Source organism: Pseudorca crassidens, chromosome Y (genome assembly GCF_039906515.1).
Source record: "Pseudorca crassidens isolate mPseCra1 chromosome Y, mPseCra1.hap1, whole genome shotgun sequence".
In the NCBI taxonomy this organism is placed as follows: domain Eukaryota; kingdom Metazoa; phylum Chordata; class Mammalia; order Artiodactyla; family Delphinidae; genus Pseudorca; species Pseudorca crassidens.
This window is the reverse complement of record NC_090318.1, coordinates 16,059,849-16,084,216: the sequence shown is the minus strand read 5'-3', so window position 1 is coordinate 16,084,216 and position 24,368 is coordinate 16,059,849. Positions and strand designations below refer to the sequence as shown.

Below are 24,368 nucleotides of genomic sequence, written 5' to 3'. Positions count from 1 at the left end.
AAGTTGCCCTCTTTTGGCAAGTTTATAAAAAGTCATTTTAAACAGGTACTGAAAAACCTAATGTCCTGTGTTTACAAATTCACACTAGATGTTTTTATAAATGTTAATCTGTAGGTAACCATAAAACTCTTGAGGACTGTAAAATCTAATAATTTTGGAATTGCAAAATGTCACATATTCACCTGCAGCTGTAAAAGATCCTTCTAGTTGCTTCTACGTTTTTAAAAATATGCAATAAAGGGAGTTCCCTGGGGACTTAGTGGTCAAAATTCTAGGCTCTAACCCCATCACCTAAAACTATCAATAGTTACAAGAATACTGTTCAGATATTTCTCTATGCATGTATACATGTAAAAGAATGGAAGAATGAACACAAATGTTTTAAATGAAAATTATAACGTTATTTATTTTTTTGCGGTCCGCGAGCCTCTCACTGTTGTGGCCTCTCCCATTGCGGAGCACAGGCTCTGGACGCACAGGCTCAGTGGCCATGGCTCACGGGCCTAGCCGCTCCGCGGCATGTGGGATCTTCCCCGACCGGGGCACAAACCCGCGTCCCCTGCATCGGCAGGCGGACTCTCAACCGCTGCGCCACCAGGGAAGCCCTATAACGTTATTTTTAAACAACAAATTCAACAATAAAGCCAATTTAATTTCACGTTCACCATTCTAGTCCCTTGAATATTCTCCCAATTCCTATGGCCCTCTCTCACTTCATCTGACCATTTGATTTGCAGAATCACACCCCTGCTGAATGTAACTTTTGTCTTTGCACCTATTATCTATGCAGCTACATCTGGATTTTTTTTAAAAATCACATAATTCTTATGGTTTCATTTTCAAATACATGACCATAAACTGTTGTGAATGGATTATATTTCACATTTTTTCCTCAAAACTCCAACACTACCTACCAATTGATTTTACTTCCTATTTCCCTAAGAACAAGTGAAACATTAAAAAAAATCCACTAAATTTGGCTCTACCCGCTTGACAACAACTAAATCCATAAATTCTATTTTTACTGTATGTTACCATAAACTATTTGTACTCCTCCTATTTAAAAGCAATCCCTCTGACTTGAGCACTAATTTATATTTTCTCTGTACTGTTCAACAATTATCTTTTACATCAATTTATCCATCATTTTCTACAGGAACATTCCTTTCAGCAAACAACTAAGCTTTCTCTCTGTAAAATAGCAACAATTATAAAACCACCTTATCTTGATCCCACTTCTGCAAGTTTCATTTCTCCAATTCTCATTCCACATTCTCTGAACTCACTTCACTTAGGCTTCTGCCAAACTTCACCAAAACTGTTCACTAAAGTCACTCATGACCAATTCTCAGCACTCATTTGACTTGCACTAGCATCTGACACAGATGTTCACTCTCCTCTGTGACTGACTTTCCTTCTTGACTTCTTTGACCTACACTCTTGATTCTTCTGTCATAGCTGCTCCTTTTCCCCTGCCTCTTAAAAACCTCACGCATTTTCATTCTTGGCCTTCTTTCCTTTATACATAACCAATCCCTCTTTTGGTGATCTCACCCTTACGGTTTAAATTCCATCTATACACTAAGAATTCTCAATCTATATCCATCTATATCATTAACCCAGAACTATCTCCTGAACTCAGTTTAGCACATCCATTTCCTTTTTGATGTCTACCAGAAAACTCAAATGAAGTCTTTCATAAAATGTCATCTTCTCTAGGCATCCTGAGCATAACAACTCACTATCTTCTTTATTGGGCTATTTTAACTTTTTCAAAGCACTTTCTAATACACACATAATTCACTTATTAATTTTATGCCTGTACACTTCTGCTAGAAGGCATTCCCTGTGAAGGGAAGGAACTTCCATTCATTTTATTCACTAATCCAAAGAGCCTACAACATTGCCTGGCACATCGTAACTATTCAACATCCATTTGCTAAATGTATAAGTGATGGTCTTCAAGTAAATGTCTATTAGCCCAATAAATGTAGATTTTAAAACACCCCTCTTGGAAAAGTATTATAGTTATTAGATGGTTATCATATTTTAAGGACAGTTATCTACTGTCATCTGTGATGAGAGATAGAAATTATCACACTTATACATCATGCCATCCAAAATACTTTATAGTTAATACTTTGTACATAATTACTTTGTTGCATGATCTTCAAATATACATTTGTTTAGTCTACTTTTATTTTTTACTTTACTGAAGTACAGTTGATTTACAACATTGTGTCAATTTCTGCTGTTCAGCAAAGTGATTCAGTTACACACATAATTTTTATATTCTTTTCTTTTATGGTTTATTATAGGATATTGAATATAGTTCCCTGTTCTACACACACAGTAGGACCTTGTTGTTTATCCATTCTGTATATAACGGTTTGCATCTGCTAACGTCAAACTCTAGTTTTAAATTAACACCAGTTTTTCCCTCCATTCCTGAGATATTTCTACTGATGTATTTCATTTAATTGTTCTATTAATTACTGAATAGCAAACCCCCACCACTCATGAGTCCTAATGTCTGTGAAATCTTGGGTACCTGAGAATGACTTATCTGTCATTTTGTTTTGAAGAACAAGTTGGCTGGGTATAAAATTTTTAAACTATAGTTTCCTCAGAATTTTTAGACCCTGTTGGATTATCATATGGTATTGAGTATTTTGTGGTTTATCCTCTAAAAGTTCACTAACGTAACTACCATTACGACTTGACGGTTTTATCATTCTGTTAATTTCTTTTTACAATGTATTGCCTCATATGATTTCAATGATTCTTTTTTAATATTGAGATAAAATTTATATACCATGACAGTCACCCTTTTATAGTGAGTAGAGTGCACAATTCAGTGGTGTTTAATAAATTCACAGTCGTGCAATTATCATCGCCATCTAATTCCAGAATATTTCTATCGCCCTCAAAAGATAACCTTTGTACTCTTTTACCAACCCATCTTCAACTATCTCACAATTAGATTAGGCGATCACTAATTTACTTTTTGTCCTTATAGATATACCTATTCTAGACATTTCATATACTTATTTCTTGAACTTTCTAAGTTCATCCATGATGTGGACTGTATCAATGCTTCTCTTATTTTTATGGCCAAATAAAATTCCAATGTATGGTGATACCACATTTTTAAAGTCAATTCACCTACTAATGAACATTAGGGTTGTTTACATGTTTTGGCTACTAGCATTAAAAATGCTGCTATAAACATCTGTATAAAAACTATTGTGTGGACATGTTTTAAAATTTCCCGGGTATATGCTTAGCAGTAGAATAGCTGTGTCATACGGTAATTTCATGTTTAACTTTCTGAGGAATTGCCAAATTTTTCTGAAGTGGCTACACCGTTTTCTTTCCCACCAGCAATTTATGAGATGCAAAATCTCCCCATTCGTGCCAATACTTCTTACTTTCCATTTCTTAAAATACCAATCTGAATGTCTGTAGTGGTATCTCACTCTGGTTTTGATTTGTATTCCCCTCATGACTAACAATGTTGAACATCCTTTATATACTTACGCTTTTTCCTTTGAAGAAATGTCTACTCAAGTTCTCTGCCCATTTTTAAAATCAGGTTATCTGTCTTTTTATTACTGAGTTGTAAAAGGTTAATATCCTTGATTCTTAGACCGTTACATACAGGCTTTACAAATATTTTCTCCAATTCTGAGATCCCAGTATCATTTGTTGAAGAGACTATTTTTCCTCCCCATTGAACTTTTTTTTTTTTTTCCGGCCTCACCACGCAGCTTGTGGGATCTTAGTTCCCCAACCAAGGATCAAACCCTGGCCCTTGGCAGTAAGAGTGCAGAGTCCTAACCAATGGATCCCCAGGGGAGTCCCTCCATTGAACTATCTTGAAACCTTTGTGAAAAATCAGTGTATCAATCAATGGCCAGAGATGTATGGGTTTATGTCTGCACTGTCAATTCTCTTCCATTGATTTATATGTCTATCCTTATACTAATACTGATCAGTCTTGATTACTGCAGGTTTTTTTGTTCATATGGGAAGGTCAATTTCTCCTTCATTTTTAAAACTTTAGCTAGATACAGAATTCTTGGGTGACCGTCTTTGTCCCTTCAACATATTGACTGTATTATCCCATTGCCTTCTAGCCTCCATGTTTACTAATGAGAAAACCACCATTACTCTTTTTGAGGAAAGATCATTTGTATGTGATGAGCCAATTCTGTCTAGTTTTCAAGGTTTACTGTCTTTTAAGTATTTAAAAAGTTCACTGAATTTTTCTGTATTTGGGTTTTATCTCCTAGTTTCTGTCTCCTGTGTCTATCAATTTTCTCCATAATCATGTTTAATTCTATTTTTTTTGCCATTTCACTTTTGCAATATTCTAAAGCCTGATCAAAAGATTCCTGATAATAAATTATTTATTTTTATTCTTATTTTTCCTTTCACAGTGGCTTTTTTTTTTGCCAATTAGTTTACTTTTATTAAAAGAGTAATCCATGTATGTGGTATAAAATTCAAACAGTACATCACTGAAAAGCGAGATAGAATGCCACACAGTTAAGGAGAAAGAAAACTTGTTAAGAATCTCTGTGGATAGAGAAGACGAAAAAAGTGCTGTTGCACTGGAGCAGTGGAGGCTGTAGAATGTAGAAAATTATCATTATCATAAAGCTGGGCCACGATGATGATATACCTGATCACACTAGAGACATATAAATGCCTACTATCTCTGCCCCCAAAATGTGTGCAGTAAATTTTACTGTGCTATGCTCAAAGACACAAGGGAAAAAGACTTATATTCAGAGTCAGTGGGAACAGTCTGAACTCCACCTGTACACTAAAACTTGATTTTAAAGACCCTAGCTATCTCTATGAGCTGCTAATTTAAGATAACCAAGTTGTTTAAATCAACAGCTAGATAATGGAACTAGCCAACAAAGTGAAACCCCATTAATGTAAGGAATATATTTAAAAGCTGGAGTCAGAAAGATCAGACACCTATCGAGGCATTCTACTAACAATTATTATGACTATGATATGTGCTATAAGCAAAACTATGTCTAATTATGTCCTGGGTGATTAAAAAAAGTACGCTCAATGAAGAAAGCCAGCATTCCATAAGGAGTAGTGAGCAGAATGTAAAACAATGATATTAAATTTCTAATCAATCTAAAATCTACATAAATTAGTTGTTTACGCTCTTGTACATGACTACTTTATTTCAAGGTGTTATACTAATATAATTCCAAATGCAAAAGTGAATTTATTTTTAAAAATACAATTATTACTCCAAAGGGAAAAGAGACATTGGTGTGGGAAAAAGTAAGTGCAAAAGTGAGTGCATTATAAAGAGAGAAGATTTTTTTCCAAACTGAAACCCTTTCAAGTTTTGGTGGTAATTCTAATAAGGGAAGTAACAGCCTAATTACATCCTTCACGATTTCATATAGTTCAGTCCTATTCTTTGCAGCCTTTATCTTTCTATTACAACCTTATGTAGAAATAAATAACTCTTTACTTTTGTATCATTTCACTTTCCTTAATTACAGCTTATCTTATAGGAACCACACTAAAACAATATTGCAAATAGGCTTATGAGATTTATCTTAACATTATATAAATTTAAGTCAAGAAAACATCACCCTGGGCTTCCCTGGTGGCGCAGTGGTTGAAAGTACGCCTGCCGATGCAGGGGACACGGGCTCGCGCCCCGGTCCGGGAGGATCCCACATGCCGCGGAGCAGCTAGGCTCGTGAGCCATGGCCGCTGGGCCTGCGCGTCCGGAGCCTGTGCTCCGCAGCGGGAGGGGCCGCAACACTGAGAGACCCGCGTACCATAAAAAAAAAAAAAAAGAAAACATCACCCTAATATAAGTTAGGAAAGACAGCCTTCAAAAACACCTTGGACAATCACTGTACCCCAACACTTACAGGAAATCATTAGGTAGTCCTCACAGTTGCCTTTGTCATCATCTTGCTGGTCCACAGGGATCCCGTTGGCATCTATGACTGCTTCAGAGGCACAATCTGCTACCAATACTTCTTCTGAAACTACATCAGTTGTCAGAGGATCAGTGATGATTTCTGCTTCAACTACACTATCATGAACGTGTTCAACGTGTCCAATGTCAGACACATGTATGGATTCACTTGTCAAGACGTGTTCTGGCATAGACATTGAGGCTGAAGTAATATCAGAAGCTAAAACATCATCTGGGACTGTGCAATGTGCTAAAGAAACTTCTTCGGTTACATCTGAGGTAATAAGCACTTGCTCTGGAATGATGACATTTTCAGACACATCTGCTTCTTCTAAGATATCTGAGCACTGAACATCCTCAATAACAACATCCTCAATAACATCTTGGATTACAACTGAGTCTGGGTCATCAGGAACAAAGTTATGTACAGTTATATCTGAATCCACAACATCTGAAACAAAAACCGTTTCTTGAACTTCCACAACAATTTGATCACCATCCATGTGTGTAGCATCAGTTCCTTAAAAAAACAAAAATTAAAACGACAAATTTCAGGTAGGCATGAATGGCTATCTTAAATGATGTAAATGTTCTTTAATTACCACCAGGAGAACAGACTATATCCTTGGCTTTCTCAAACATTAAAATAGCTTTAAGGAATAAAGAGGGAATCTATCTGATTCATATAAGAAACAAAAGATTTTAACACAAGCACGGTTTTATTCAACGCTAACCGATTAACATGTAAAGAAATACTAGAAAAACAAAAAATGCAGGGCAGTCACAAAAGAAAAATATTCATTAAAACAAACAAACATTAAAGTTACCAGGCAACCAAAATAAAATTTTAAGCCATAATTATGAAATTAAGTAACACAAGTTCAGAAAACTAATGAACCATTTTCCCTCCTGTCTGTTCCATTTCTTTTCTTTTCCCCCCCAACTCATTCAACACAGTTTTCTACTTTTAATCATTCATATATATTTCTTTTCTTCCCTTCCTTTAAAAAATTTCATTGTCTCACCCTATTCTGGTATAATATTCCACCATTATTCTTTAATGACTGGAAATTTAGAAATTATCCTCTAAATTTATCCTCTGAATTTGGCATATAAAAGGAGCTGGGCATCAGTGAAAAGTGAGATAGAATGCTACACAGTTAAGGAGAAAGAAAGACAACTTGTTAAGAATCTCTGTGGATAGAGAAGATGAAATAAAGTACAGCTGCACTGGAGCAGTGGAGGTTGAGGTTAGTTGCTGTGCAGCCTGACCGAGTTCACCAGGGTATCTTGCCTCCATCTAGCCTCTTCCCAAGCCCGTACACTCCATCTCCAAGGCAGTTTCCTCAGAATATAAGAAACCCTACTCACTCCATTCTGTAGTTAAGGTGGAGGGGTGAATCAACTGGAGCCCCCTGAGATTAAATGACTTCACCAAGATCACACACAGTTGCTTGCACAGCACATGTACTGAATGAATGCCATGAATGGGAAAAGAAGTAAAATATCCTTACCAAAAACATAAGATAAAATAAAAGAAAACAAATCTGGTATCTTGGCTCTTGGTCCAGTAAAAAGCAATCATGGAAGTCTTAACTACAATGCTACTTGGCTGATTAGTGTCCCTGGTCATGACTCAGAGAAACTGAATTTAAGCAGATGCCTAACCCAATGCCTATGTGTCAATAAGCAGGCCCTCCGAGAAACAAACAGATTCTTCAACAAACAAAAATGATCAACGAGGGCCAAGGAATAATAAAAGCTGCAGGGAGTCTTTAAACCAGTTAATACCCACTTTCATTACACATAGAAAAAATAACAAGAAAATGTCTTCTTTAATTTCTATAAAACTCCAACATAAAGCTTAGTAATAATTTGTCTTCAATGTCTCTAATAATTCACATCAAGCAATAGATGACTTTAAGCTGCATCTTAAAAACATACCTGTGAAAGCACTTAGTGGCAACAGCACTGATTAAAAGGTCTAAATCACAGAGCACAGTTTAGACACATTCATTTTGTAACCTTGGGCAAGTCATTTAACCTCTGAATTTTGGTTGCCTCATCAGTAAAATGAGGACAGTAATATCTGTCGTGCATACCTCACAGGAGTGTTGTAATGATCAAATGGCAATGTAAGGGAAGTGTTCTGAAAAACTGTAATGAGAGGTTTCATTATTATTAGGACATGTAAAAATGGAGGACCTGGTAAATTAAGTGACTTGTTCATAGACAGACAAACAACATAGTCTAAATAAATAGAGCTAAAATGAAAAAGCCCTTCATTCTACCCCTTGACCCATGCCCAGGCTTGCTTGTGGCTTGTGGCTTTAAGCTAGTAAATCCTATGTGTTTTTCTCCAAGGAACTTACAGTCTCTCTTTCAAGAACATTAATTATACTTCAATATGTTCAAGTGTCCAAAGATGTATTTACCATTATCAAATAGAAATTACCACGAGTCAAGACTATCCCAAATTGTTTAAGAAACACACACACACACACACACACACACACACACACACACAGGATTTAGAAAGCATGTTAAAAATCCTCATGTTTCTTAGTAAAATTAATTACTGTTGCTTTAATATATGGCAATATGATCATATAAAATTCAATGAGTAAAATTCTTAAAATTTTAACTTATAAGAATAGCTGTGTAAATCACTTTACAATATTATGTACTTAGAACCATCTGTAAATGTCAATACTTTTTTTCCCACTGTTAAAACTTCATGAATATAATTTTCCTTGAGCAGTTGGAGGAATGAAGCAAGATTCCATCTGCCTGATGCAGAAGGCTCCTTTCAGAAAGCCTTTTGAGAAACAGGGCTGTATAAGTAGGACACTATCAAAACAGAGAATTTCAAGTTTATACTTTATCTCCTGGACATCGAAGAACAGAGAAATGACATCATCCATGTGTTATTTTAGAATGAGTACTCTACTGGTACAGGTAGTGAAAAAAAGAAACTAACTTCAAGGTAAATAATTTAATATAAGTTAAGAATGAGATAATAGTGCCTGGGCTAAGTGGGAGAACCGGCATGAAGAGCAGTGTGGTATACAGCCACCCCAGCCCATTTAGTCCACCCTACCCTCTTTGCAAAATGTCCATGCCACAATGGCTGAAATTGTGAATACATCACATTATGGCTAATGCCATAAATACTTTTCAGATATAATTAAAGTTATGAACCTTAAATAGGGTAATTTTACTAGATAAACATAAACCCTTAAAGCAGAGAAATTTCTTAGGCTGGCATTAGAGAGTTGAAGCAGAACGTTAAGTATGAGAGAGATTCAATGCCCAATTGCTTTGGGTGGGGCAGGATGGGGAGCACATGAAAAGCAAGTGAAGGAACACTAGCTGTGAGGAGCAAAGGCCAGCCAGCAAGGAAATGGGCACCTAAGCCCTACAACTGTTAAGGAAGTGAATTTAGCCAACCACCTGAATTAGCTTGGAATCAGTTTCACCCCAGAAGCTCCAGAAAGGAACAAACACCCTGCTGACACCTTGATTTCAGCCGCATGAAGTCCAAACCAAATAGCATAGCTATGTGGTGATAGACTTCTGATGTATGGAAACCATGAGATGAAGAATTTTACTATGTTATACAGCTACATTTGTTTAATGTTTGGCAGAGCAATAGTAATAGAAATGAATACAGATTTTTGGTACCAGAGAGTGGAGTGCTGCTGTACAAATACCTACAAATGTGTAATGGTTTTGATACTCCCTTGAATAGTCCAGTAATGGAAATATGGATGTTAACAACTCATGCTAGTGAGAACTCAGAAGGAAGAAACAACCAAAGCAGAAAAATTTTAAAAGAATTTACAGAATACCTAAGTCACCATGTACAGACAGTTAATACAAATCTAGACTTTAAGGACATTGCTAGTAAAAGCTCAAAAGATAGTGAGAAACATGTTACTCAAAACTGAAGGAAGGAAAAACCTGTTACATTGCGACAAGTAGCTTAGCAAAATTGTATCCTGAGGTTATATGGAAAACGTAACTTGTAACAGTTAACTCAGATATTTAGCTCAGGAGATTTCAGCAGAGTGTTGATGATGTGACCTGGTTTGTTCTTGCCGCTTATGGTAAATTCAAGAAAAGAAGATAAATTGTGGAAGAACCAATAAATAAAATGTAGCAGGACTTAACAACTGGGGAAATTCTCAGCATCAACAGATGACAAAGAAAAAAGGAGTTAAAATTGGGGTGATTTGCTGTCAGGAAAGAACCTTTTAGAGGAAAAGTAGTTTCTGACTACAACTCTTCTATAATCTCAGACAAAGCAAAAGGTCTGAGAATTCAGTCATACAATGTCTTTCTAAGGCTGTAAACAGTGTGCCTCACAGATTCCTTAATCAAAGTAGGATGCATCTAAAGAGCTTAGGGCGTTGTCCTGCAACCATCTCAGCAGAAGTCAAAAAGAAGTGGGATTATCTTGGAAGGATATGTAGATGGATTTCTTTTCTAATAAGGTAAATGCCAATGACACAGAAAGGAGATTCACAAAATTCTTTAAAACTTTATACCATCAGAATGAATACTAGTTTGGATTGCTAGCTCCAGAAAAGAATGAAGCCCTGCCAACACTCTGTGAAACTCTACACAAGGACCAAGTTTAGCCACACTGTAGCTGAACTTCTGACGTACAAATCTGTGAGGTAACAAACTGATGTATTTTAGGTCCCTCAATTTGTGGAAATGCATTACAGCAACAAAAGAAAACCAGTAACAGCAGAAATAAACAAGAAACACTTTCAAAGTCAGAACTAATAGGACTTAGTAAACTGAGAAAATTTAGAATAAAGATAACAAGACTTTGATACTGATGGTATTACTGACAGACTGAGTTGGCAACGAGATTTTGAGAGGAAAACAAGATACCTAAGGATAAATCAATACAGATCTAGCAATACATCCTCTTGGTAACTCCAAATTTGTCAGATGGAAAGTGGAACAACCCAAGAAATAGATATACCTATTCCATCAAAAAATGAGTTTGGCTCTTGTGGCTGTAATTCAAGTTCATCTTCATCCATGGCCTTTGATTCTCATTAGTCACAGCTCCTAAACCGGGAAATAAAGTATATCAAACGTTAACTTTTTCGTATCACATACTTAAAACGTCATCATGATATTTACACTTCTGAAATGGTCACATTTCTTGATTTATCAAAACCTATCAAGGTAAAATAAAGTGAACATAATGATTACCAATTATATTTGGGTAGCTGTATCGTACGAGAAGTTAACTCAAGCATGTTGACAGTGTTTTGGGGTTTTTCTCTTTGTTTTAGTTACATTGTACTCTACATAAAGTGCAGAAACTTTTTTCTTTTTTTAAACTGAGGTACAGTTGATGTACAATTGTTATATAAGTTTCAGTGATTCACAATTTTTGAAGGTTATTCTATTTCTAGTTATTATAAAACACTGGCCATGTTTCCTGTGTAGTACAATATATCCTTGTAACTTATTTATGTTATACATACTACTTTTTAACCTCTTGATTCCCTACCTTATTTTGCTCCTTCCCTCTCCCCTCTGGTAACCACTAGTTTGTTCTCTGTTTTTTTTCCTGCTATATTTCACTAGTTTCTTTTATTAAAGTGCATAAATCTTAAGTGTTTAGCTTAATAAATTTATATTTGTGTAAATTTGTATTAGCATTACTCAGAGTAAGATATAAAACACTTTTTGTACCCCAGAAAACTCCCTCCAGCCTCCTTTCCATAAACAGCCATGACTCTTTAAGGTTCAACTTTAACACATTTTGTGGAATACTGAGGGAATTCCTAAAAGATTTTTATTACATCTTTAAATTTAATATAGTCTACAATCTCCTACCAATAAATTACAAAAATGGTAAAAATTCAAAATTCATTACAATGGTAAACCTTCTTAAGATTTCTATATAACTTACAGTGACCTCCCTTAATTGACCATCTAGTTGCAGAAATAATTCTCAAAGTATATGTATATTCTCCAGGCCACGAATAACTTGGTACCAGCTGAAAGGTTAAAAAATAAATTCATCTTTACACAATAAAATCAAAGTCCCATCTATAGGATGTCTGAAACCACAAGCAAGAGTTTCTCTCTCTCTCTCCTGGTGACTGAAACAATAACATAAAAACATGAAACCTGAAGGTAGGTCATCGACAAAATATGGCCTAGGGTAGAAAAAATAGCCAGTTTAAAAAAAAAAGAAAAATTAAAAAACAAAAATATGAAGAACCTAGCACATGCCTAAAAAGCAAGTGAGGAGATAGAGGGAGTAGAAAGGGGAGGTTTATTAGGGGCCATGATTTACTTATGTTGCAAGTACCACAGAAACTTCCTAATTGGTTTTCCTATCGCCACTTTCTCACTTTCTAACTCACCTTCAACAGTGCTATCACATACAGCTTCTTTAATCTCTATCATTTTTGCTGACAACATATAAATTGTTACTATTAAGACTGCAAGTAATGTAGTGCACCAACTATATTTCTCTCTCTTTTGTGACCTTGATCCTGGAGGGACTGCTTACTGACAGCAATAGTCTCCCTGTGAGTGCACCTTTGATATAAAAACCAACCAATCAGAGCCCACACCCCTAACCACCAAATTTACTAAGCCAAGATTCTCCTTACTCTAAAATAACCCAGGGCCACATTCCAAACAACTAGGGACAGTTCCTATAGCCCAGAGGCCACTAACATTGTTCAAACTATCCAATCCTAAACTTAGTATACCTATTCTTCCTTGCCCATTCCTTCCCTATAGAATCCCAATAAACGCTCTGGACTATGGCATCTCCTCTTCTCCTCTGCTTTCTTACCCTACGTGGTCCTTCATGAACGGTATGCCTCTCTCCTTCTCTTATACATGTGAGTGTAAACTTCTTCCTTTTCTAAAGCATACTTTAAATGATGTAAGACCTCAATTCAAAACATGTTAATGACTCCCTACTGATTCTCCAAATAAAATCTGATCTCCTAGGCTTACAAGCCTCTAAGATCTGGTTCTGACAACCTTTCCATTATTCTCGTAATTTTTCTTCATCTTCCCCTCCTTTCTACCACTACCCCAATCTCTGTTTCTGTCTCTCTCATCAGCCAAACAAAAATATCCAAAGTCTCCATAAGACCCAAACTCTATCCTTGGTTTCAGATTTCTTCTATGTAAATGACCTTTACGTGTTATTCCTGCACTAATTTATCCCCTACATGTCCTTCCTCAGGAAGAAAATGCTAAAAACAACTATTTCCTCTGCTGCTGAATTTCCAGAGCACGATTATCCCTTTCTTCTTCTTTTTTTTTAAGCATATGTCATGGTTATTTATATCTCTTTTTTTAATCTATTTATTTAATCTTTGGCTGCACTGAGTCTTCATTGTTGCATGCAGGCTTTCTCTAGTTGCAGTGAGCAGGGGGTACCCTTCATTGCAGTGCACAGGCTTCTCCTGTTGTGGAGCACAGGCTCTAGGTGCACGGCCTTCAGTAGCTGCAGCATGTGGGTTCAGCAGTTGTGGCTCACGGGCTCTAGAGCACAGGCTCAGTAGTTGTGGTGCACAGGCTTGGTTGCTCCACAGCATGTGAGATCTTCCCCAACCAGGGCTTGAACCCGTGTCCCCTGCATTGGCGGGCGGATTCTTAACCACTGCCCCACCAGGGAAGTCCCTATATCTCTTATTAATGTTTGATATTGACACAGTCTCTAAGGAACTATGCAAGTAAGAATTACTCAGTTGTAATTTATACTATAAAAAAATTAATTTCCAACATGCCACCCCTAAGACATCCAATTTATTTTCAAAATATAATGTATTTTATGACATTTATTCAAAATGCTTCAAATAAAAAGGCTATGATAGGTACAGTAATATTTTTTCAACCATAAAAAAATGGAAAAGATAGTTCCTCTAAATAAGTTGTCACTGCTTCCTCTTCCCGAAACTTTCTAGCTTGTACTTCTTTTCCTTTTTTCAATATGTGACTATAAAAGGATAAATGAGAAAATATCTTACGAGCATAATAATAAAAAATAAAATGATATCTTATTTAAGGTATCTTAAAGTTTCCCTACAGAAATCAATCTCATTATCTCTAATAAAAGTTGAACTTAGGGCTTCCCTGGTGACGCAGTGGTTGAGAGTCTGCCTGCTGGTGCAGGGGACGCGGGCTCGTGCCCCGGTCCTGGAGAATCCCGCATGCCGCAGAGTGGCTGGGCCCGTGAGCCATGGCCACTGGGCCTGCGCGTCCGGAACCTGTGCTCCGCAATTGGAGAGGCCACAGCGGTGGGAGGCCCACGTACCGCAAAAAAAAAAAAAAAAAGAAGAAGTTGAACTTGTATTCATTATGGTGCAATAAAAGTTTTCTACTGTCTTCACTCCAAAGAACACTGACTGAGACAATCATCCATGGATAAGTGAGCTTTTGTGGAAGTTCAAGAGTCAGTGGAGAAATTCCAGAACTCCCTTCAGCAAAAAATCTGAAACTGGATGCACTGGAGCCAGTAAGAATGGTTTCACATTACTCACATCCCCCAAGGCAGCACAGCTCAGTGCCAAGAGAGTCCTTCTTGGCCTGTGAATGAGGACCCAGCTACCTCAGTGGTGCAGAATATTGTCAAAGAGATCCACTTTGTTTGCCACATCCAGAATACTGAGGTGTGGCTACAGGACTAGGGGCTGGAGAACAGCTATGAGAACAGTAGCCAGGGTTCTTGCGGGGCGTCAAAGGAACATGATCCTCCTGCTTCACAACTCTATCAGAAAACCCACCCATTGAACTGCTGGGGACCCCCTGCTTGTTCCACCCCCATACCTGCCTTACCCATACACACTCCCATCGTATGGCTGGCTCTCTGTTGTGTCTTGTCAACAGTACCAAGAGCAGGTCTGACTCAATGGGATTGCGAGAAACCATACCAATTAGGATATTCAGCACAGCCCTGGATAAAGGAAACCTGAGGCTCTCAGCACCCATGCTGGCTTTGCAGAATAGGAATAAGGCATACAATCTAAGGATTCCCTCAAAAGAGGGAGCAAAAAGGATGGAACAGGCATGTCCATAGAAAAGGTATTAGAAAGCCTCAGAATCCCTCATAGGGATGAAAGAAGGTATTTCTTTGCTGAGGACAGTTAAGACTGGAAAAGTGACTGCTTCTTCTAATGCAAAGAAAATGACACAAGACTTCAAGGAATTTGAAAAACGAAGGACACGCAATACCACCAATGGAACACAGTAACTTTCAAGTAACCAACTCCAAAGACATGGAGATCTTTAGGGCAATGTGCCATAAAGAATTCAAAAGTTATTTTATGAAAGCTCAGAAAACTAGAAGAAAACCCAGAGAAACAATTCAAGAAAACAATGAGAGCAATACATCAACAAAATAAGAAGTTCAAAAGCAAGACAGAAAAAAATAAAATAAAAATAAAAAATAAATTAAAAAAAATTAAAATAAAAAAGCAAGACAGAGATCATAAAACAGAACCAAACAGAAATTCTAAAAGAATACAGTGAAATGAAATGGGAAAAAAGTGAAATAGAGAGCATCAACAAAAAACTGGATAAAGCAGAAGAAAAAAATCTTATGACAAGTCCTTTAATATAAACCAATCAGAGGTTAAAAAAAAGAAAAAAGAATGGAAAAGGAAAGAGAGCATACCTTAACTGTGGGATACCATTAAAGAAAACAACCTACATATTACTGACATCCCAGAAAATGACAACAGAGACAAGGGGAAACAATGGCTTTAAGGAAAGAATGTCTTCCCCAAACTGTAGAGGACTTGGATATATCCCCTGAATTTCAACCTAAAAGGATCTTCTCTAAGACACGTAATTAAACTGTCTAGGGACTTCTTAACTGGCAAAGTGGGTTAAGAATCCACCTGCCAATGCAGCGGACACAGGTGCACTCCCTTGTCTGGGAAGATCCCACATGCCAAATAGGTAGCATTTTCCCCCATAGGAAATCCACCTATATCATGATGGTGGTTCCCTTATGAAAGAACGTTTTCCTCTTGCTGCTTTTAAAATTCTCTATTTCTTTTTGATTTTAGACAGTTTATTTTTTTAAATAAATTTATTTATTTCTGGTCGTGTTGGGTCTTTGTTGCTGCACGCAGGCTTTCTCTAGTTGAGGTGAGCAAGGGTTACTCTTTGTTGCGGTGCACGGGCTTCTCATTGTGCAGCAGGGACTCTAGGCACAAGGGCTTCAGTAGTTGCAGCATGCGGGCTCAATAGTTGTAGCTCGCAGGCTATGGAGCACAGGCTCAGTAGTCGTGGCACGCAGGCTTAGATGCTCCACGGCATGTGGGATCTTCCTGGATCAGGGCTCGAACCAGTGTCCCCTGAACTGGCAGGCAGATGCTCAACCACTGTGCCACCAGGGAAGCCCCTTTCCTTCATTTCTGAAGGACATACAGGACAATAATAAATTGTTCTATAAATTAAAAGACAAAAAGTATTAGAAACAATGTTCGCTACAATTTGTTGCTAGATATGTAATATGAGAAAGGCAAATTCTGTCAACAGAAACAAAGTGTGAAGGGTTTGGATAGGGTTTTTGTATTCAATCAACATTTTAAGTTGTTATCAGCTTAAAACTGATCATTATGTGCATAAGATAATTTATGGAAACCACAGCAAAAACCTACAGTAGATACACAAAAGATAAAAGAAGAAAAGCAAAGCTTACCACTATGAAAACTAGTCAGTTCCCAAAGGAAAGCAGCAAGAGAAGAAGGAAGGAAAAAAGGAATTCATGTCTGTTTCTAGTCATTCAAGAAACAGTAAGAGAGAATTAGTACATCTCTAAGTATCATTAACCATCCTAAACATAAATGGACAGAATTTTCTAATCAAAAGACAGAGTGTGGCTAGATGGATTTGAAAAAAAAAGAGACAAGACTCAACTACCAACTATATGTTGCCTAAAGGACACTCACTGCAGCAGTAAGGACAAACACAGGCTCAAAATGAAGGCATGGATAAAGATAATCCTTTCAAGTGGCAATGAAAAGAGAGCAGCGGTAGCTACAAATATCACACAAAATCAACTGTACATCAAAAATGGTACAGAAGGTTATATACAGATAAAGGATCAATTCATCAAAAGATATATCAAATCAAAAATATGTATGCAACCAACACTGGACCCTACACTGGCCCACTTCAGCATATTAACCAAATAATGGCGAATCTGAAGGGAGAAATAATATTACAACAATAGGAGGAGGCTTCAACAGAGCAACTTTTAACAGACAGATCATCCAAACAGAAAATCTAAAAGGAAACATTAGAATTGAACTATACATTAGACCAAATGGACCTAAAAGACATATATAGAACATTTCATCCAACAGCAACAGAATACCCATTCTTCGCGCGTGCACTCAGAATACCCTTCAAGATAGATTATTATATAGGTCATAAGTCTTAAACTTAAGAAGAATGAAATTATCAAGTATCTTTTCCTGCAACAATGGTATGAAATGAGAAATCAGTACCAGGAACAAAGCTGGAAACTAACTGAACAAAAAACTCTGAATTAATTTGTCAAAGAAGAAATCATACAAAAATTTTAAAAATATTCTGAAGCAAAAATGGAAACAAAATGCAAAACGTACCAAAACTTAGATGTGGCAAAATGACGATAAACACCTACATGAAGAAAAAAGATCTCAAATAAACAACTTACCATTACCCCTCAAGGAACTATAAAAAGAACAAACTAAGCCCAAAGTTGGCAGAAAGAAACAAAGAACAGAGCAGAAATAAATGAAATAGACACCAGAAAACAACAGAAATGATAAACAAACTGAAGAGCTGTTTTTTGTTTGTTTTTTTTTTCGATACACAGGCCTCTCACTGTTGTGGCCTCTCCTGTTGCGGAGCACAGGCTCCGGATGCGCAGGCTCAGCAGCCATGGCTCACGGGCCCAGCCGCTCTGCGGTGTGTGGGATCTTCCCGGACCAGGGTACGAACCCATGTCCCCTGCATCGACAGGTGGATTCTCAACCACTGCACCACCAGGGAAGCCCCTAAGAGCTGTTTTTTTAATGAGGTAAACAAAACTGACAAACCTTTAGCTAGACTAAAAAACAAAAAGTCAAATAAATAATATCTGAAATGAAAGGAGACATTACCACTGACACTAGAGAAATACAATCTTTAAGAACAACCACATGCCAACAAACTGGATAACCTACAAAAAATGGATATAGTCCTAGAAACATATTTCCTAACAAGACTGAATCAGGAAAAAAATATACAATCTAACAGACCAATAATAAGGAAGGAGACTGAATCAGTAAATAAAACTTCCCAACACAGAAAAGCCAAGGACCAGATGGTTTTGGTAACATTTAAAGAAGGATTAACACTAAGCCAATTCCTTTCAAACACTTCAAGAAGCTGAAGAAAAGGAAACAATACCAAGCTCATTTTATGATATTAAAGCAATACAAGGACAGTCCAAGAAAGGAAAACTACTATCCCTGATGAATATAAACGCAAAACTTCACAATAAAATTGTACTAAACTGAATTCGACAGCACATTAGAAGGATTACCACATTAACAAAATGAAGAATAAAAATCCTATGTAATAAGTCCACAACTAATGTAAGCATCTCCTCTATGATCAGACACAAGAGTGCTCACAATCACCACTCCCATTAACACAGTACTGCAAGTCCTATCTAGACCAATCAGGCAGGGAAAAAGAAAAGGCAATGGAACTAGAAAGGCAAAAAGTAAAGCTGCCTCTACCTGCAGATGACACATTTAATATACAGAATATCCTAAAGACTCCATCAAAACACAAATTCAGTAAAGTTTCAGGAGTTGGATGAAGTACAATTGAAATTGTCTTCAATTGAAATTGAAGACACAAATAAATGGAACGATATGCTGTGTTCACAGGTAAGAAAAATTATTGTAAAATGTCAACACTTCGCAAAGCTATCCATAGTTTCAATGCATTAAAATTCCAATATTATTTTTCACAGCAATGGAAAAAACAATCCTAAAATTCGTGTGAAATCACAAAAGAATCAGGAGTCCAGAAATAAACCTATGTAAATACACTCAATAACTTATAAGGAAGTTCAAAACAGTCAATAGGGAAAGAATGGTCTTTTCAACAGTGTTGAGAAAGTTGGATAATCACACGCAAATTATGAAACTAGACTTCTATCTTATATACCATTCAAAAAAATTAACTTCAAATGGACTAAGACTTACAACCTGAAACCATAAAACTCCTAGGAAAAGACAGAGAACAAAAGCTCCTTGACACTGGTCTTTGCAACAATTTTTTGGATATGACACAAAAAGCAATCTGTTAGAGTCATCACTTAGTATCTGTTAAATGGCTAGTCTGAAAGAGATGATTAAGTGTTGGTGAGGACGTGAAGAAAAGGGAATGCTTCCACACTGTGGGTGGGAATGTAAACCGTTGTGGCCACTATGGAAATCAGTATGGAGGTTCCTCAAAAAATTAACAGGACAGCTCCATGGGGACCCCAGTGGGGTCCAAATGCCCGGTGAGCTCAGCATGTGCCCAGAGGGTGCCCAAGGACAGAGACCCAGGCCTGGAGATAGCATGTGCGACTCTGTCTGCAGGCTAGACAGGGTGTGCACCGCAGCTGAGCTCCGCATAGCCATCTGGGAGAAGGGGAGGGGAGAGAAGCCTTTAACACTCTGACATTAAACCAAAGAGGCCTCACTTAGCCAAAGTTACTATTTTACCCTGAAATCGAATGTCCTACAACTGATAAACAAGGAGTAACCTTACTGGACTGGTGTACTACTCTACTCTACTGCGAGTGTGAGCTTGAGCACCACATTATGTCAATTATATGGATAAGAAAGGAACCATATTTTCAGAAAACAGAAAGTTGGAGACAAGATGGCAAAGTAGAAAGACTTGAACTCACCCCCTCTCACAAAAACACCAAAACCAGGACTAACTGCTGAACAACCATCAATAAAAAAGGCTGGAACCTACCAAAAAAAAAATCTACATCCAAAGACATAAAGAAGAAGCCATAATGACATGGGAGGAGGGGTGCATTCATGATAAAATCAAATCCAATACCCGCTAGGCGGGCAACCCACAAACTCCAAACTAATTATATCACAGAGGTTCTCCTTTAGGAGAGTAATGACCCCCACGTCAGGCTCCCCAGCCCAGGGGTCTGGCATTGGAAGGAGGAACCCCCAGTGCATTTGGCTTTGAAGGCCAGTGGGGCTTGACTGCAGGAGCTCCACAGGACTGGGGGAAACAGAAACTCCACTATCGGAGGAGGTACACAAGGTCTCATGTGCACCAGGACCCAGGAAAAAGACAGTGACTTCATAGGAGCCTGGGTCAGACTAACCTGCTGATCTTTGAGAGTCTCCTGGGGAGGTGAGGACACTGTGCGGACAAGGACACTGGTGGCGGAGGTACCAGAAAGTACTCATTGGTGTGAGCTCTCCTGAAGGCTGCCATTTTGACACAAGACCTGGCCCCACCCAATAGCCTGTAGCTCCAGTGTTGGGTCGCCAAACAACCAACAGGGTGGGAATACAGCACCACCTATCAGCAGACAAGCTGCCTAAAATCTTCCTGAGTCCACAGCCACTTCTAAACACACCCCTTGACATGGCCCTGCCTACCAGAGGGACAAGATCCAATGCCACACACTAGAGTGCAGGCACCAGTACCCCCACCAGGAGGCCTGCAAAAGCCTCTTAGACCAACTTCACCCACCAGGGGGCAGACACCGGAAGCAAGAGAAACTACTATCCTGCAGCCTGAGGAACAGAAACCACAAACACAGAAAGTTATAAAATGAGACAGCAGAGGAATATGTTCCAGGTGAAGGAAAAAGGTTAAACCCCAGAAAAATACCTAAGTGAAGTAGAGACAGGCAAGCTACCTGAAAAAGCATTCAGAGTAATGAGATAAAGATGATCCAAGATCTCAGAAAAAGAATGGAGGCAGAGACCAAGATACAAAAAATGCTTTACAATCAGCTACAATATATAGAAGACAAACGAACAGAGATAAACAATACAATAGGGGCTTCCCTGGTGGCGCAGTGGTTAAGAATCCTCCAGCTAATGCAGGGGACACGGGTTCGAGTCCTGGTCCAGGAACACCCCACATGCCACAGAGCAACTAAGCCCATGTACCACAACTACTGAAGCCTGCGCCCCTAGAGCCCATGCTCCACAACAAGAGAAGCCACCACAATGAGAAGCGCGTGCACCACAACGAAGAGTAGCCCCCGCTTGCCGCAACTAGAGAAAGCCCACGCACAGCAACAAAGACCCAACACAGCCACAAATAAATAAGTAAAATAAATTAATTTTTAAAAAATACAATAAGTTAAACAAAAAGTACACTAAAAGAAATCAATAGCAGAATAAATGAGGAGAAGAATGGATAAATGAGCTGGAAGACAAAACTGTGAAAATCACTGCTGCAAAACAAAATAAGAAAAGAATGAAAAAAAATGAGAGTGGTTTAAGAGACCTCTGGGACAACGTTAAATGCACCAATATTCGCATTACAGGGGCCCAGAAGGAGAAGAGAGAAAGGGCCTGAGAAAATATTTAAGGAGCTAATCGCTGAAAACTTCCCTAACATGGGAAAGAAAACAGTCACCCAAGTCCAGGAAGTGCAGAGTCCCATACAGGTTAAACCCAAGGATGAATACACTGAGACACATATTAATCAAATTGAGAAAAATTAAAGACAATGAGAAAATATTAAAAGCAATAAGGGAAAACAACAGCTGATTTTTCAGAAGAAACTCTGCAAGCCAGATGAGAGTGGCACAATATATTTAAAGTGACGAAAGGAAAAAACCTACAACAAAGGATACTCAACCCAGCAAGGCTCTAGAGTTTAGATTCGCCAGAGAAATCAAAAGCTTTACACACAAAAGCTATAAGACTTCAGCACCACCAAACCAGCTTCACAACAAATGCTAAAGGAACTTCTCTAGGTGGGAAAGAAAAGGCCACAAACAAAAATAAGAAAATTACAAATGGGAAAGCTCACCAGTAAAGAAAACCATACAGTAAAGGTAGAAAATCATCCACACACAAATATGATACCAAAACCAGCAACTGTGAGGACAGTACAAATGCAAGATATAGGAAATACATTTGAAATTAAGAGACCAGCAACTTAAAAAAATTTGTGTACATACAGACTGCTACAGCAAAACCTCATGGTAACCACAAACCAAAAATCTACAATACATACAAAACAGAAAAAGGAATACAAACACAACACTGAAGTTAATAATCAAATCACAAGAGAAAAGAACAAAAGAGGAACAGAAAAAAAAGACCTACATAAACAAATCCAAAACATTAACAAAATAGCAATAAGAACATACATATCAATAATTACCTTAAACGTAAGTGGATTAAATGCTCCAAGCAAAAGACACAGACTGGCTGAATGGATATAAAAACAAGACTGCTATAAATGCTGTCTATGAGAAACCCACTTCAGATTTAGCGACACATACTGAAAGTGAAGGGATGGAATCAGGTATTTCATACGAATAGAAATCAAAAGAAAGCTAGAATAGCAATATTCACATCAGACAAAATAGACTTTAAAATACTGTTACAAGAGAAAAAGAAGGATATTACCTAATGATAAAACCATCAACCCAAGAAAATGATATAACAACCGAAAATACATATACACCCAAATAGGAGCACCTCAGTATATAACATAAATGCTGTCAAAAAAGAAGAAATCGGGGCTTCCCTGGTGGCGCAGTGGTTGGGAGGCCACCTGCCGATAACAGGGGACGCGGGTTCATACCCTGGTCCGGGAAGACCCCACGTGCCGCGGAGCGGCTGGGCCTGTGAGCCATGGCCGCTAAGCCTGCGCGTCCGGAGTCTGTGCTTCGCAACGGGAGGGGCAGCAAAGGTGAGAGGCTCGCGTACCGCAAAAAAAAAAAAAGAAGAAATCAACAGTAACACAGTAATGGTGCAGGACTTTAACACCTCACTTACATCAATGGACAGATCATCCAGACAGAAAATCAATAAGGAAACACAGGCCTTAAATGGCATACTAGACCAGATGGATTTAATGGATGTTTACAGAACATTCCATCCAAAAGGAGACTATACATTCTTCCCAAGCGCACATGGAACATTCTCCAGCATAGAGCACATGCTGGGCCACACAAAGTAAGCCTTGGTAAATTTAAGAAAATTGAAATCATATCAAGCATCTTTTCTGACCACTACATTATGAGATTAGAAAGCAACTACAAGAAAAAAACTGTAAAAAACACAAATACGTGGAGGTTAAACAATATACTACTAAACAACCAATGGATCACTGAATAAGTCAAAAGGAAATCAAAAGATACCTAGAGACAAATGACAGCAAAAACATGAAGATCAAAAACCTAGCACATGAAGATTGGGACGAAGCACAAGCAGTTCTAAAAGGGAATTTTATAGCAATACAATCCTATCTCAGGAAACAAGAAAAATCTCCAATAAATAACCGAACCTTACACCTAAAGCAACTAGAAAAAGATACAAACAAAACCCAAAGTTACTAGAAGGAAAGAAATTATAAACATCAGAGCAGAAATAAATGAAAAAGAGATGAAGAAAATAGAAAAGATGAATGAAATTAAAAGCTGGTTCTTTGAAAAGATAAAACTGATAAACCATTAGCTAGATTTCTCAAGAAAATAAAGAGAGCACAAATCAATAAAATTAGAAATGAAAAAGAAGGTACAACGGACACCACAGAAATACAAAGACTCATAAGAGACTACTATAAGCAACTATGCTGATAAAATGGACCACCTAGAAGAAATGAACAAATTCTCAGAAAGGTACAATCTCCCAAGACTGAACAAGGAAGAAATAGAAAATATGAGCAGAACAATCACAAGTACTGAAATTGAAATTGTGATTAAAAAACTACCAACAAACAGAAGTCCAGAGAAAAGTCCAGGACCAGATAGCTTCACAGGTGAATTCTATCAAATATTTAAAGAAGACTTAAAACCTATCCTTCTGAAACAATTCCCATAAATTGCAGAGGAAGGAACACTCCCAAGCTCATTCGATGAGGCCACGAACACCTTGATACCAAAACTAGACAAAGATACCAAGAAAAAAAGAAAAAATACAGGCCAGTATCACTGATGAACACAGACACAACAATCATCAACAAAATACTAGCAAACTGAATCCAACAATACATTAAAAGGAAGATACATCATGAGCAAGTGGATTTATCCCAGGTATGCAAGGATTTTTCAATATCTGCAAGTCAATCAGCGTGATACACCACATTAACAAACTGAAGGATAAAAACCACATGATCA

General features: G+C 37.7%; 1 protein-coding gene across 3 annotated transcripts in view; it reads right to left on the bottom strand.

Moving 5' to 3' along the window:
• The window catches only part of LOC137217855 (zinc finger X-chromosomal protein-like), a 55,251-nt gene that overhangs the window by 9,557 nt on the left and 21,326 nt on the right, over positions 1-24,368 (bottom strand). For all 3 annotated transcript variants that reach the window (XM_067724843.1, XM_067724841.1, XM_067724842.1), the window contains 2 exons: positions 10,974-11,062; positions 5,925-6,494 (listed from right to left, as the gene is read on the bottom strand). In XM_067724843.1, coding sequence (XP_067580944.1) covers positions 5,925-6,494; positions 10,974-11,034 — 631 coding nt within the window. In that variant the 5' untranslated portion in view covers positions 11,035-11,062. The remainder of the gene's footprint in view (positions 1-5,924; positions 6,495-10,973; positions 11,063-24,368) is intronic.